Source organism: Caloenas nicobarica, chromosome 12 (genome assembly GCF_036013445.1).
Source record: "Caloenas nicobarica isolate bCalNic1 chromosome 12, bCalNic1.hap1, whole genome shotgun sequence".
Classification (NCBI taxonomy): domain Eukaryota; kingdom Metazoa; phylum Chordata; class Aves; order Columbiformes; family Columbidae; genus Caloenas; species Caloenas nicobarica.
The window spans coordinates 20,781,690-20,795,751 of NC_088256.1; the positions used below are offsets into that span (position 1 = coordinate 20,781,690).

Below are 14,062 nucleotides of genomic sequence, written 5' to 3' on the forward strand. Positions count from 1 at the left end.
CTGTCAGCCCAACTGGAAGGTCATTCTACTCCCTACAGGGGGAATTTCATATGGGAATTAGGTAAATAAGCAAATCATAACATGTTCTAGCTGGATGATCAAAGGGCTCTCTTATTCAGTAACAATGTGTAATATTAATGTAATAACCTGAAAAAACACATACAACAGAAAGAATCAGAAGTTGTATTGCTTAAAGAAAATAAAAAGCCAATTATGAGTTGAAGCTCTTTCTAAAAAGATTTTAAATATGATTCTCAGCCTCCTGCCAAGCCACTGCTCACAGCTGGTTGCACTGATGAGGAGAACTCAGCAGGATGCAGAGCTGATGGTGCTGGGGAGCAGCAGCAACACCCCAGTAATGGTGGGATGATGGTGAGAACACTGAAGGAACCTTTTACTGAGCCACCAGCCTGTCTGGAGTCTGTGGGGTTTGTAGACTAAGATTGCATCTGGAGGGATTCCTGTGGTGTACAGTGATCTTATAAATGGTGAAACGTTTAGTTTTAGTATTTGTGAGCGTAAAAAAAAAAGTAAATTAAAGGTGCAGATGGCTATAAAATAGGCTAACATAAGGAGTTTTGCACTTTTCACCTGTGGACAGAAAGGAAATAGTAATGCTGAATCAGATGAGAGCAAACAATTGCAAATAATTGGCTAAGTTTTTTCCAGCGCTTTACTTATAGCCGAGTTGTAACATGATCCTCCTGCCCATCTTTCCACTGGTTTATAAACAAGTCACAAGCCTCTCCCCATGAATCAAACACATCCTCTGATGAGTCTATAAGTTTGGAATTAGAGGAACAAATACTGGAAGCACAGTGAAGGGAGCTGGTACGAACCACAGGGCTCTCCTTGCTCTGTCCTCTGAGTCTCGTGTTCCCACTGTAGTCCACCTCATTGAGGTTAATTTCACTTTTGGAACAATTCTCTTCTTTCTCTTTATCAATCTGAGAATATTTAATGTCTTTCCACATGTAGTGTGGCTGAATAATTCCGTCTGAAATTGTGTACATGGGTTCTGAACTTGGTTCAGGTACGTGTCCGTTCATCTTGGAGAAGAGCAGGCCCAGTCTCTTGAAGGACTCCTTCTTGGAGCTGGAAAGTCTCTGAACTCTATTTCCATTTCGGACAAAGGAGCGCTTACTGATCCCATTGCTTTTGGGCTTCTCTTCTACCATATCGATCCCAGACATAGTTTTAATTAAAGCAGATACATTGAAGTCCTTTTTTTTGTTGGCTACATTGAAAGACACACTCTTGGCTTTGGATTTTTCTCCAGCCACGTCCTCATTTGTTTCATCCTTTTGAGACACTTCTGTGCTGCTGGTAGAGTAACTTCTCCTCGGGGGCTTCCTGTTTCCTAAGAGGTCAAGAACTTCATAGCGAAAACTGGAGATGTCCTGTTTTAATTCCTAGGGCAAGAGGAGAAAGGAGTTAGTTACACCCAGCAGCTTTATCTGTGACAGGAAAGAATGATCGCATTCCCTTGGGAGAGCTGGTCAGAGTTACGCAAATGGCTGATACCCAGTCACACAAGAATACAACAGTCATTCTCATTACTCAGTGACACCAAAAAAAAAAAAGCACTGGTGATTCTGAGAACTGAGACAACAAGAGCGTTGTCTCCAAAGGCTGTGGCACTGGCCCTTCTGACCAACTCCCTCTGCCCATCCCACTACCCCCCAAATAAAGACAAACAAGACAGATCTAGAAGAGGGGAAACACTGCTGAAATTTAGAAATATGGCAGGAATCCTGTTTAGTTGATAGACCCAGCTTTAACTTTGTTACTAAGTGGTCTTCACATCCATTAACCCAGATGTGTTTTGGGCTTGCTTTGGGTTCGGATTAGGTGTGTCATGTTGACTCAAATCAGACACTTCATTCCTACCATTTTCCGATGCTTTCGTCTACATAACATATTGTATATTAAAATCTGGGAGACGATCTATGAGAAGTAACTCAAATAATAATATTCTCTGCTCAAGAAACCCCCATGTGCACTTCATATATATTCCCAGCTCCAGGAACAGTCCTATTTCCACAGCAGATTACAAATCACCTTAACAAGTTAGTGCAAACTCTGCAAGTGACTACTTGAATTCATATAAATAATAATAATATGAATAAATAACATTTCAAGGAATAATAAATTACCTTGAAATTTTCTTCAGTTAAACCTTCGTTGGTTTTGGAAGTTCGTATCATTGCTGCAACGTATCTTTTCACAAGATTTCTTATCACTTCCTGGAATAGGAAACAACGCGAGTGATTCAACTGCTGGCTCAGACCAGACTCTGTTCTTACTGCGTTTCACTGAGCTCTTACTGACAGTGGCTGTCCTGACTCTGCTGTCTAAAAAGAAAACTACTTACTGGTAGAAAACGAACACTTTCTTTTAAACCAAACAAACCTTCGAGAAGGGTTATACACCTTTGATCTTGGATGCTTGGTTTTTAACTACAGTGAGCAGGTATTTTGTACTTGTTTTGTATATGTAAAAGTTGTTGAGAGAAAAATTCTTGATATTCTTAAATGCTGTCAAGCCATTTAATCTCAGCTGCTGAAAGTTTTTAGGATTACCAATCTTATGGGTGTATGCTGTGTATCCAGATAGGCTAACCTTGCCATTTGAAGACTGTTTATCAAGTGATAACAGGTCTGAGCAACACCAAGCATGAAGATGGTCTCCACACCAAGGTTTTAAGCTGGACTGTGAAGCCAAATGTAGCAAATTGTTGTCAAAGGTGACTAATTATGTTAAACATCAACTTTGGATAAAAATCCACTTCAGAAAGCAGGAGATGTCTTAGGTAAGACAAACTACTAATGGCTTTTGATACTGTGGCCTAACGTACCACCTGACATTCTGGAGAATTTGTTTTCCTTCCAGCATTCTGGTGTGATACATCACACTGAACTCAAGTACCGAAGCTGATATTTTTCATACAGTTTCATCCTTTTGTAGGTTGACTTTAATGAGTGTTTGATGACAGGCGGGCTGAGAATAAACAAAACCAGCAAAATTCCCCAAAGGAACCATCCCTCCTTCCTGAGCTGTCCAAACCAGAAGAAAATCCCAACCACTGTTTGAGTTAGGGATGCTTTACAAAAAAGAGCAGGAGAGGAACAATTCAAGAGTGTGTAAAAATGCTGCTGCAGCAACAGTTTTAACCAGGACGGTGTGACAGCCTGGCCCCTCTGATGGCCGTGGGGATGTCACCTTTGACTTCAGCAGCCAGACTGATCCCTGGCAAGTTTTCCAGTACTTCAGAGGGCTGAAAGGCTAGGAGAGATTTACTGAACCATCTCACCTCTAATGAGGAAATGTTTTAATCCATGATAAGGAAAATCTTCTTAGAGGGCCTACGCCTATCAAAATATATTCTAGAAGCAAGCAAGAATTGAGATACTAGAAAATGAGCAGGAAGAAGCAGCAGCAAGTAAAAACTTGATGTGCTCAAGAGTTTACCTGGTAGTGTTGATTCTGAATCAGGTTGTCCGCATGCCGCTCCTGCAAAGAGAAAGAGACAGATGCGTTACCTGGTCAGTCCTGTCTTCAGAGCTCCTGATGGCTCTTCGCAAGTTCTGATCCAGCCCCTCCACTGCACCAGCAGAGCAGTGGCCCTCGTGATCCTGAACATGCACGAGAACCCTCAAAAAATGAAGTATAAACCCATGCAGCTCCTTACTGTGAATGATCTGAGGTTTTCATGCCTCTTCTGTTCGTTGTCAGAGTCGCTGCCTGGGCAGAGCTGATTGTGGATCCACTTGCAAAGGTACCAGACTGACTTGGGACTTGGGACAATGTTAAAAGGAGGCGGCAGAGTGGCACCTTCATCAAAGTAACTCATCCAGAGCTTTGTCCGTGCAAACTTCCACTCAATATCCGCATGGTCCTGTGGGAGAAGGAACGAGGCTATCAATAGCTGCGGGCAGCCTTTCCTGGAGCAAGTGCCCGCGGCTCAGGAGGTGATGTGAGCGATAAAGGATTTCTCCAGCTGCAGGCAAAGCTGCTTCCATCTCCCTCACTGGGGCTGTACTTAAAAAAAGGTGAAATATAGCTAGAGCGTAAAAATACCAACCACTGAGAAATGAGATGGTAACAATATTCAGCATAAAGAATTCCACATGCTAAAGCTCACCTTTGTCCTTTAGAGGTTGCACTTATTAGTTTGTCAATACAAGCAGCAAGAAAACACATCATTCTTATTTTGCTAGCAGTTTTATTATCACAACCCTTTGCTTCTCATGTCCAAATTAAATGAATTTTCACATTCTTCCCTGGAAAAAGATCTTTCATAGTGTTTTCTGATTTGTTTGGGTTTTATAGCATCTAGTAATTCAGTTCTTATAAGGAAGTGACACATTTTATGCGTGCTGTATTTTAAACCTTGCCTCTGCCTTATCCTTACACGAAACAAGAGACATTCTACTGTTTGTTGGGTTTGAGGGTTTTTTCCATTTATGTTACCACCATAACTGTGCTGTGCTAAAGTGTTTTTCTTCCCAACAAAGTAAAGGTAGAAAGTTAAGAGCATCGTTTTACTACTGCACAGATAGGCACATGATCCGTACAGTCCCCAGGAAGGGAAAACTGAACCTATGCAAGACACCGACCTTACAAACTGCAGAAGGGTGACTGATCCCCAGACCAAAGCTATTTGCAGTCTGAGCTGCGGGGTCACCAGCCTGTTCTGCCCAGTAACAAACTGGACATTCCCTTCACCGTCAGGGCAGAGACATCGACCTACAGCCTGGATTCAGGGATACCGCAGCTATTCCAAATCGATTTCATGCTGTTTGGTGCTAGTTTTAAAGTTAAAAAATTCTACTGTTTTGGATGTTCTGCAGAAATTCTGACATTAGACAGAAAAGGAAGGAAATAGTTTGAAGCCTTCAAGCCAAGCAGTGCTGAACACAGCTTACAATAGTGCACTGAATTTCCATGGTAAATTTGTGTATTGTTATCGTTGCGGAGTGTAAAGCTGATGATTGTGACATTTTAGCTGCTCAGCATTTACCTTAATGGCATCTGACACAAGATTAAACCAAAGCCATAATGATCTAGGCTAAGTAATGCTACAAGGTAGGAGAAAAGGACAATGTGGGATTTTAAGTTTCTGCCCAGGTTGGAACGAGCAGCCCTCCTGAGAAGGGGTGCTGGGCTGCAAGGCTGCAACTCACAGAACCAAGCGGTGAAGTGTAGGACAGGGAGTTTAATGAAATATGGCTGAACACCACATCCAAAAAATTACTACACTGGCTTTCCAGCTACGCTCCAGTGCTCTGTCACAGGTAAAATATGTTCACATTTTGACAGTGAGGTGCAGCTGAACTCCATTTTAGTAGCGTATTCAGATTATGTGCAGTTCTCAATTTTAAAACGACTGCCTCAGTGGCCCAGCAGCATGTTACTCTCTGCAGATGGTCTGAATCAGCCCAGAACACCACTGTCCCTGCCAGCTTACCAAAAGGGTTGCTTTCAAGCCGTGGGCAGACTCAGAGAAGCAGCCTGCCAGGCCCCTTTCTGCCGCAGAAACGATCACACCCCGTAAGCAGGCAAATTGCAGCATCACCATGAAGCACTGGAAGCTGATACTGGGGGAAATGAAGTTTTGGGTAGTAAAAGATGCAGTTGACAGAAGTAGAAATAAATAATAATAATAAACAAGCCCTGCTCACATTTTCTTCATTTGTCTCTACCTGCAGGCTGCAGCAAGCTCAGCAGAGCTGGAGGAGAGCAGGACAAGCTCATGCCACGCAGCTGCGGACCCCCCTTTCTCAGACTCTGGGTTAGTGCTCCAAGCTCCACAACCAGCCCACCGGCCACCTCCTACCTAACAACCGCCCAGAGCGAAGGGCAGAGCTGTCCTGGGCTCTTCCAGCAGCAGGGCTGGCTGCTCCCTCGTGCCCATCTTTCCACCTGAACGTTCACTGGTCTGCACAACTTCAGTTAAAACAGTCTTGAGAAGAAGAATGATGGTCATCGCATGCCAGGTGAGCCAAGGGGCTGCTGGGGAGGACGTGCTGCCTGCGGGACAGGCAGGAGGTCAAACCTCTCTTGGCAGAGAAAAGGCCTGAGCTGCAGCTTTTCTGGGCTCCACCTGGGCATGCTCACGACCAGGGAACACCCCAGTGGGGGCTGCAGACATTGCTGGTTCAAGCATCAAAAGCATTTTGGAGGGGAACAGCTGCATGAGAGCAGCATGGAGTTATTCAGCCCTGCTGTGAGTAAGCTCTTCCCAGAGTGTGCAGGAACTACAGACACCTGGCAACACCAACAGCACCATCTGGGACAGCTGGAGAGTTTAGGGTAAGGCAGTAGCTGAAGGAGAGTGCAGACTGTTATTTTGGATAGAGACATGTATTTTAAGTTCCTTCTCAATACAGAAGTAAATGTCCTACTGAGGAGTCTGAAGGGAGAAGGTGGTTTGGAGAAGGTTATAAATCCACCCTTCCCTTCTATAAAGGTCCACCAAAGGTCCAGTGTCAGTGGTGGGATCAGGTGTGGTGACCTGGCAGCAGTTTCCTTCAGCACATTATAAAAAGCAGATGTCCTGGGCAGAGGTGAGTTAGCAAGGGGTGTTGGATGCTGTTTGTAGAGGAGGATAAGGCACATCTCTGGCTTGGGGATTGCAAATTAGTTTCTGGGAAAGGAAGGAAGAAAAGGGCTAAAAAAAGTTTTTTCTGCACAGAGTGTTTTCTTTTTGTTCCTTCATTTTTAAATTGGTTCAGGGAAGTATGCGGGCTGAGTGCAGGTGCAGGGCAGCCTGTGAAACCTCGTGGGAGTTTCTCATTGGGAAACTTTTGTGGTTGGTCTGAACAAATCCAGGTTGATCTAAATGTGTCTGTCTGTGGGTAAGGCTGGTGGATGCTGGTTTCAGCCTCTCCTGTATTTCTTCCTGTGCCATCTGAGTCAACAAGTGCAATACAACCTCCCTGAAATGACAAATCCTCTGTACAAAGCTCTAAGTATTTTTCGTTCTCTTTTCTGCTGCTATGAATTTCCCAAGGTTTACTAACTCGATCTGTCTCAGTTATTCACCTTGATGTTTTGAGAACCTGAGTGAATCAGATGAGAGCTCCTGGCAGCAGTTTTTTGTTGGAAATATACAGCAAAGAGACATTTCAATTTTACTGAGAATGTCTGTGTGTGCCAGGAAACCACCATTTTCTTGGTTAGAGTTCTCTTTAGCGCCATAAGCAGTGAAAACTGCATGCAAAACTACAGCTTTCTCCGTGCTGAGTACCAAGAGTACTGCGCTTCAGCAATCACCCGATACCTAATTCAAACCTGAAGCAGTCGTGAGTTACAGCCAGCGCATCAGTCATTGCACCGGCTGTGAATGTGGCCCATGGACCACCAGACGTGCTTCCAGTTTTTGGTGCATCTCCCCAAAGCCTGCAGGCCACTGCACCGGATTTACGTTTCTGAGAACTGCCTGTCTGAGCCTGCTTTGCATCAAAGCTCTCGCAAAGATTGTACGTGGGTAAACGCTCCAAGCGAGCTCCTGAATGCCCGTGGAGTGCAAGCTGAGGGTCCTTCCCCTCCCCAGCCTGAGCACACCCCCGCAGAGCTACGCGGCGATGGGCAAACCCGGACCTTCTGCTGGCAGGTTCAGTGCCAGCTGCTGCTCCAGCCGCTGATTTACAGAGGTGGGTGACAGGAGATGGACAGGGGCCAGCCAGCACGGACAGAACTCTGCGAGGCTTTTGAAGCATTTGGTTTCCTACGAGAGAGGACAGGAGCGAGCGCGGGGGCTCTGCTCCTGCCCGGGGAGCACTGGCAGAACAGCACAGCCAGGACGGGATCCTCACATACAACATTCTTAGAGAACAACTTTTTCGGTAACATTTATAATAAGCTAAAGAAACATATCCACTAGCTTTGCAAGTGCGACCTTGTCGCTTTAGGAATTTAAATCCAAGTTTGGATTTCACTGTTCTCTCTTTGAGCTTCTGTTGCTCTTGCCCTTGTTCTTGTCACTATTTTCTTTCAAGCACTGCTCATCATTTCAGCTATAAAAAACTCTACTTCTTAAGAGGGCTGAGCCCTCAAGCTCAAAGAACACATGAAGTCAAAGAAACCAGCACTCTGCTTCTCTGTGAGGAAAAAATAATGTATCACTTACTATCACAATGCGAATGTGTCATACTGGCCACATAATCCTCTTGCAAATCTCTGCCATTTGAAGTGAGAATTAATCTCCCATAAAGTTTTCCCCACGGGATTGCTGAAGCCATCTTATTGTAGCAGTTGCCAGAATTTTCTAATTCAAAGTGATGTATTCACAGATGTGCCAGATTTTAAATAATTACCTGCTACACTAATTATCCAGGATAATTCAAGCATTAATCTCCATCTTTATCTCTGTGTAGAAAATCTGTTGTTTACATTTTGTAAAATGTTTTCTATAAAGATTTCCATCACCATCTCCTTGCTGGGCCATATGGTTTAGATCATCCTTTGCCAAGGAACCGCCAGCTTCTCAGCTGCTACGGCCCCAGCCAGCTGAGCCCAGCAGTGCAAGACTCTTTTCGGTTCTCGGTACAAGGTGGGCGACCAGTGCCGCAGCCTCGAGGTTCCTCAGCCTCGGCAGGCGTTTAGTGTTCCAGCTGCCTCGTGGCTGGAAAGATGATGGAGGAAAATGCTGTTTCTTCTAACTTAGCACATAGGAGCTGAAGCACAGGCTGTCCTGTGGGAAGCCTGCGGCAAATCGAGGCATGGGAGCGCGATCTCATGATTTTTTGAAGTATCATCCCTGAAAGCGCTGGGATAGTCCTGAGCTGGCACTCACTCAGGGCTGACAGGCTGCAGAGGATGGCAGCAGCTCCCTGCACTCTGCTGCTGCGCTCTGGTCAGCTCTGCGTTAGGCTGGGTTTAGCCATGGCACAAACACTCAGCTAAAACCCAATGCTGAGATGATAACACCCGCAGCCAGGCACTCAGAGATCTTCGAACTTTTCCACTGTAAAACAATTGCAAGATAATCAGCTACTTAAGCTCCTCTACACTACACAGAGGTGCACAAGGGCTTCTGCCCCTTCCTCTAAGTGTGTTCCTGGGATGCAAGTCCTCCCCATGCCCACTTGGAATGAATAATGTTTGAAGATATCTAGTGCCTTCCTAGCTGGCACAAGAAGGGCTGTGTGTGCCTTTCTTGTGTTTTATTGCACAGCAGGCAGTGGGCTAAGCTGGACACCAGGCTGGTGCCTGTCAGATGCAGACAGGGATGGCTGTGCCGCTGCCCTCAGGACCAGGCCGGCCGCAGCTCGGCGCCTCGCGCTCCCGCTGTGCTGGGAATGCTGGCAGAACCCAGCACGATTTCGGCATCAGGAGTAGCGGGGCTGCTCTCTGCTGCTGTCCTGGGGGTGCCAGCAGCAGCCCTGCAACATTAGGAAGTGCCCAATCTGTAGTACTTTCCTTTTGCAAGGAGGCATTCACCTTTAAAAGGTGCTCACTGACATATCTTTTATTTGCAGCCTATTGAGTAAGGCACAAGAACGTCAAAGGTGCTTTTTTTGCTGTGTAATTAGCTGCACCGCTAAGTGCAGGAGAAGTCATTCAACTCTGTTTAGCATATTTCTATCTCACCTGCCTCTTTATTCCTCTTTGCTAAACCCAGAGCGGGAAACAGCACAGAAAATATATCAGCAATGGCTTTCAAGGAGGCTAGAACAAGAAATATACCTTTGTGTGTCCTGAACAGAAACCACGGCAGAAAGAGGGTCAGGAGAAAGTTAATCTTTACAAAACCCGACACACACAGCTCTGGCGCAGTTTCAAAGGTGTTAATTTTGTAATATGTGTTGGGCAAACTGGTGATAACATCAGCAGAGCTTAGGAGTTTAGTGACAAGCTTAGAGGAAGAAGAAGAAAAAATCCAAGCAGTCTATTTGAGGTAAATCGTGCTTAATATTTTTCAAAGGAAAATATGTCATCAAAAGAAAAAAATGTCTATGAGGAAAATCAGGGACCTACAAAGGCAATTAATGCATAGGTAATTCAGCTACAGCTGACAACAAATGACTCGGCTTTCAAAGCTGGGGATGACATACTGAAGGATAAGAACTTAATAGGATCAGTCTCAAAAATAATACAAGAAAAATGACTAAAGGAGGACAACCTAGCATTAGAAAAAGCAATTAGAACAGTTAGGGAATGAGACAGCAGGAGCAGAGATGAAAGTACTGCCTAGCACAGAATCACTGCACTGGGGACAGCAAACGAGGCCCTGAGCAGCACCCTGATGTTCACCCAGGGCAGCTGCAGTGGCCTCATGCCAACTGCACGTGGCTCGGAAGAGGAGCACGTGGCAGACGCAAACCAGCACGTACGATGCAAAGGAGCACCTGGTGTGGGGGAAGACATGCCTGGAGAGCTGCAAACAAACCCGGTGCACGAGCACACGGCGCAGCAAACAGGCACGGGCTGGGCGTGCGCGGGGGGACAGGAGCTGCTCCCGGGCAGCGGGACCATTTCTGGCTCCAGCACAGAAAAGGATGTTCATGAAGCATAGGCAGGTCCAGAAGAAATACTCATAAATAAATACCAGCACTGGGATACAAGAAAAGTGAATTCTTGGGCCAGGATGCAGGTTGCCTCCATTTCAGAAAAGAGCTATCCTTACCTGGTGAAAGGCAGGAGGCAGCAAGGCCCTTAGGTGAGGAAATCAAACAGAGCACAAGGGAGAAAAACCCCCCAATCTTAATTTTTACATAGCAGACATTTCAGATAAGCCATCAATGGGATTGCAAGCCTTAAAAACTTGAAAACTTGGAAGACCCCAGCCATGGTAGAGCCCCTAAAAGAACACACTGTAACAGAGGCAGTTAGGAAAAGCTTTCTGCATTTTGCAGTGTCCGAGGTCCATCACTTTAGACAGATCAAGGGAATGGCCAGGTCAGTGTCAACAAGACATACAGCACGGCGACAGCGTTTTATAAGGTGGAGAAAAGACTCCATCTTTGGAGCGCAGCCAGAGAGGCTCGGAAATTATGGAAATGGCGCAGGTCATTGGGTGCAATGGAAAAGAAAACCACAAAGGGGCTTCTGCATGCACAAAGGGAAGCGAAGAGCAGGGCCCTTCACTCCAGAGTGACACCGGAGCAAGAGCCACCCCCCGAGCCATTGCACTGGCCCCCGCTCCCCAGGATGGACCTCTGGCTGATCGTCCCAGCTCCCGGGAATCAGTCTGTTTGCACTTGGAAAACACGTACTTTAGCATTTCTAGTGTTTACATCTTCTATGTGCAGAATATACTCATAATTAAATTTTTTATTGTGGCTCGCGATGCTACATTCCACAATGCATTTAGGTTATGTGTATCAATTACCTTTCATCTCCCACCAGCATATTGGATGGAAAAGATGATCACTAATGAGAAGGCCAGGGAAAATTTTATTTGAGAAAACAGAGAACTGTGGATTGTGCTGGTTTTAGTGCAGTTAAATTATCTGAACTGACACCTCTTTTTTTTCTTCAGTCATATTCCAGCAAAGTTCAGTTTTCATTTTAATAGTCAAATCAGAGCAGTAGGAAGGTCACACAGGCAAATCGTTCTCTAAGAAAGCCTCAGCAGGAAGAAAGAGTGAGAAAGATACCACTGAGGCTTTGCTCCTCCTACTGTCCATTCTCTCTCCTGTATCGCTGCTTGATAAGAGCCTCTTTTCACGCTGAAAGTCAGGGAGATAAGGTGCATCTGTGCTGATAATGTTAACTACTTCCAGCCAGGCCAAAACCAAGTAATTCACACATGCCATAGAGAAATGGTGGGCTGTGAAGGTTTGTCTAACATAAAGTGCTTGAGTGTTGGTAACTCTGTTAGTACCATGGCAAAAAAAAAAAAAGTCTCATTTCTACTTGTACCATTTCCAGAATACTATATTTGATTATTTTTTTTCTGTATAGCTGGTCAGCTTGGGATCTGACTCTTCCTAGGAAGAAGAAATGTCTTGAAAGTTATTGCTGGACTTGTGGGAGGCAGATAGAAAGGAGAATAGGGTACTTATCTGTACCCTTCTTTATTATTTCTTGTTTCTTTTTTTTCTTTTTTTCCAAGATAAATTAATCCCAAGAAGAAAAATCCCCATTTGGATCCACAGGTGCATTTCTGATCCCAGGATCCAGTCTGTGCCATTATAAGGATGTGATTTCAGCTGGGAAATGTGACGTCAGCTGCCACAAAGGTATTTAAAAGTCTAGCAGTTTATTTAATGTGTTATTTAGGGCCATTTGTAACTTTTAGATCTGAACTCTGAGTATGAACAATCACAAAACACATTTGATGGTCTTTGCCACTGACTCCTATGCTACAAAAATGTTTCCCAGAATATCTGGTCCCAGTGAGCTGAGGAGAAGGGCAGTGACACCGTCAATTCATTACTGGGCTGACCCAGGGGCTGTTTTCATGTGTTGCTGGAATTTCCCTGAATCAAAGCCGTGAGCCTGGCTGTATCTCCTTAGGCTTCACAGCCTGTTTATGGACATATATACACAGCCCCTATATCCCTTCCTCAATAACCAAAATAATAAAGTGATCATTCCCAAACTTCCATAGTTAAGCAATGAAACGTACACATCTTCAGGTACCAAATGCTTTAGTCTTTTGCTCTTTTCTGACTGGTCCTCAAGTGCCCTTGCTCTGCGAAGGAGCTGGGCTGTGTCTTTTACCGGGTCTGTAAAGCTCATGGCACCAGTGGGTGCTATGGAATCCAGTCGCCCTGCTGGCACCGTCACTTCAACACAGTGCCTGAGCTTAGCTGCCAAAAATGGAAAAATCGCTCAAAAATGAAAAATCCTAGCTAAACATCCTGATCGTTTAAATATATCCTTGAGGCAAAAGAAGAAACCATTACAAATGTATGAGATCACTCAAGTCTCTAAGTGAATCTTAAGCCGTGCAGAGAGCACAAATTCAGGAGGCGAAGCCCCTGTTCGTTCCCCAGATTCTGCAAGCGGAGAACAGAAACGCAGATGAAGAGCCACAGCACAGCATCCAGGTTATTAGACATCTTCCCGTTTAATTGGATGGAGTTTTATGTATCCTGGTTCACCTATATAATCAGCATGAACTTATTTGCTAGATTGCAATGTGTTGAAAAGGAACTGGCCTGTAAAAGTCACGTTTCAGAGAAATCTTAATATAGTTGTTCCTATTGCTCAGTATCAGGTGAAAGCTCTTTCCAGATAAATCCCTTTTAGTTTTTCACTGCTTCTTCCTCAGTAATATTTTCCTTTATCTTTCACTTTTCCTCTTCTGCCTTTTTCACAGAAGTCCCCTCGATGCAGAAGCACGAGATAATGCTAATTGAGCTTGTCAGGCCTAAATAAAAGATGGGATAACGCAGGGGCCTGCAGTCTATGTGGTTCCATCTGGATACTTCTATTTCTATCATGTAGCAAGAGCAAACCTTGCTGCGCTGCTTCGCACGTAATGGGCAGAGAATTATTGACCTGTCATGTGGGGCACTGGTGTGTTAAGTACACCAAAGAAAACAGAACCCATCCATACAAATACCAGCAAATTCCTTGTAATGTCTTAAATCGGCCAGGGGTCATCTACAGCTTGCAAGCTCATCTTGTTTTTCACTTAAATGTAATGTTTCTGCTCCTCTGAGTGGTTTGGCCATGGTGGTACACAGGGGCAGATAAATATCTGGGTTTTCAAAGATTAAAAACAACCAAAAGGATTAACCTTCTGATCCTGCTGTCAATACTTGTACAGCAGGAGTTTGCAGGACTGGGCCCTAGGATGGAGAATTAGCTCTGTCTAGTCCAACAAGAGAAGAAAGATGCAGCATGTGAAGTCAGAGCACATCAAGTGCTTCCATTTAGAGGCTCTGCAAACACCAGATGAATATTAACAACTTGATTCAAGTCCGTGGGTTATATGTAATTAGGCCAAAGCCAGCAAAAAGACAAACAGTTCTACACCTTCAAATGAATACTTCAGCTTGCTAACAAAAAGCAATTAAGCTGCCTGCCAGTCCAGAGTGAGGCTGCAGGGCTGATCTCACACACAGGCCTCTCGCTGAACGGTACCATCCAGCACACCACT

At 44.8% G+C, this 14,062-nt stretch overlaps 1 protein-coding gene across 1 annotated transcript in view; it reads right to left on the reverse strand.

The window, feature by feature from the left end:
• Positions 1 to 677: 677 nt before the first annotated feature.
• The window catches only part of TRPC5 (transient receptor potential cation channel subfamily C member 5), a 63,961-nt gene continuing 50,576 nt past the window's right edge, over positions 678 to 14,062 (reverse strand). Inside the window, exons 7-10 of the mRNA XM_065643229.1 lie at positions 3,692 to 3,898; positions 3,472 to 3,513; positions 2,157 to 2,246; positions 678 to 1,412 (exon numbers count right to left, since the gene is read on the reverse strand). Coding sequence (XP_065499301.1) covers positions 678 to 1,412; positions 2,157 to 2,246; positions 3,472 to 3,513; positions 3,692 to 3,898 — 1,074 coding nt within the window. The remainder of the gene's footprint in view (positions 1,413 to 2,156; positions 2,247 to 3,471; positions 3,514 to 3,691; positions 3,899 to 14,062) is intronic.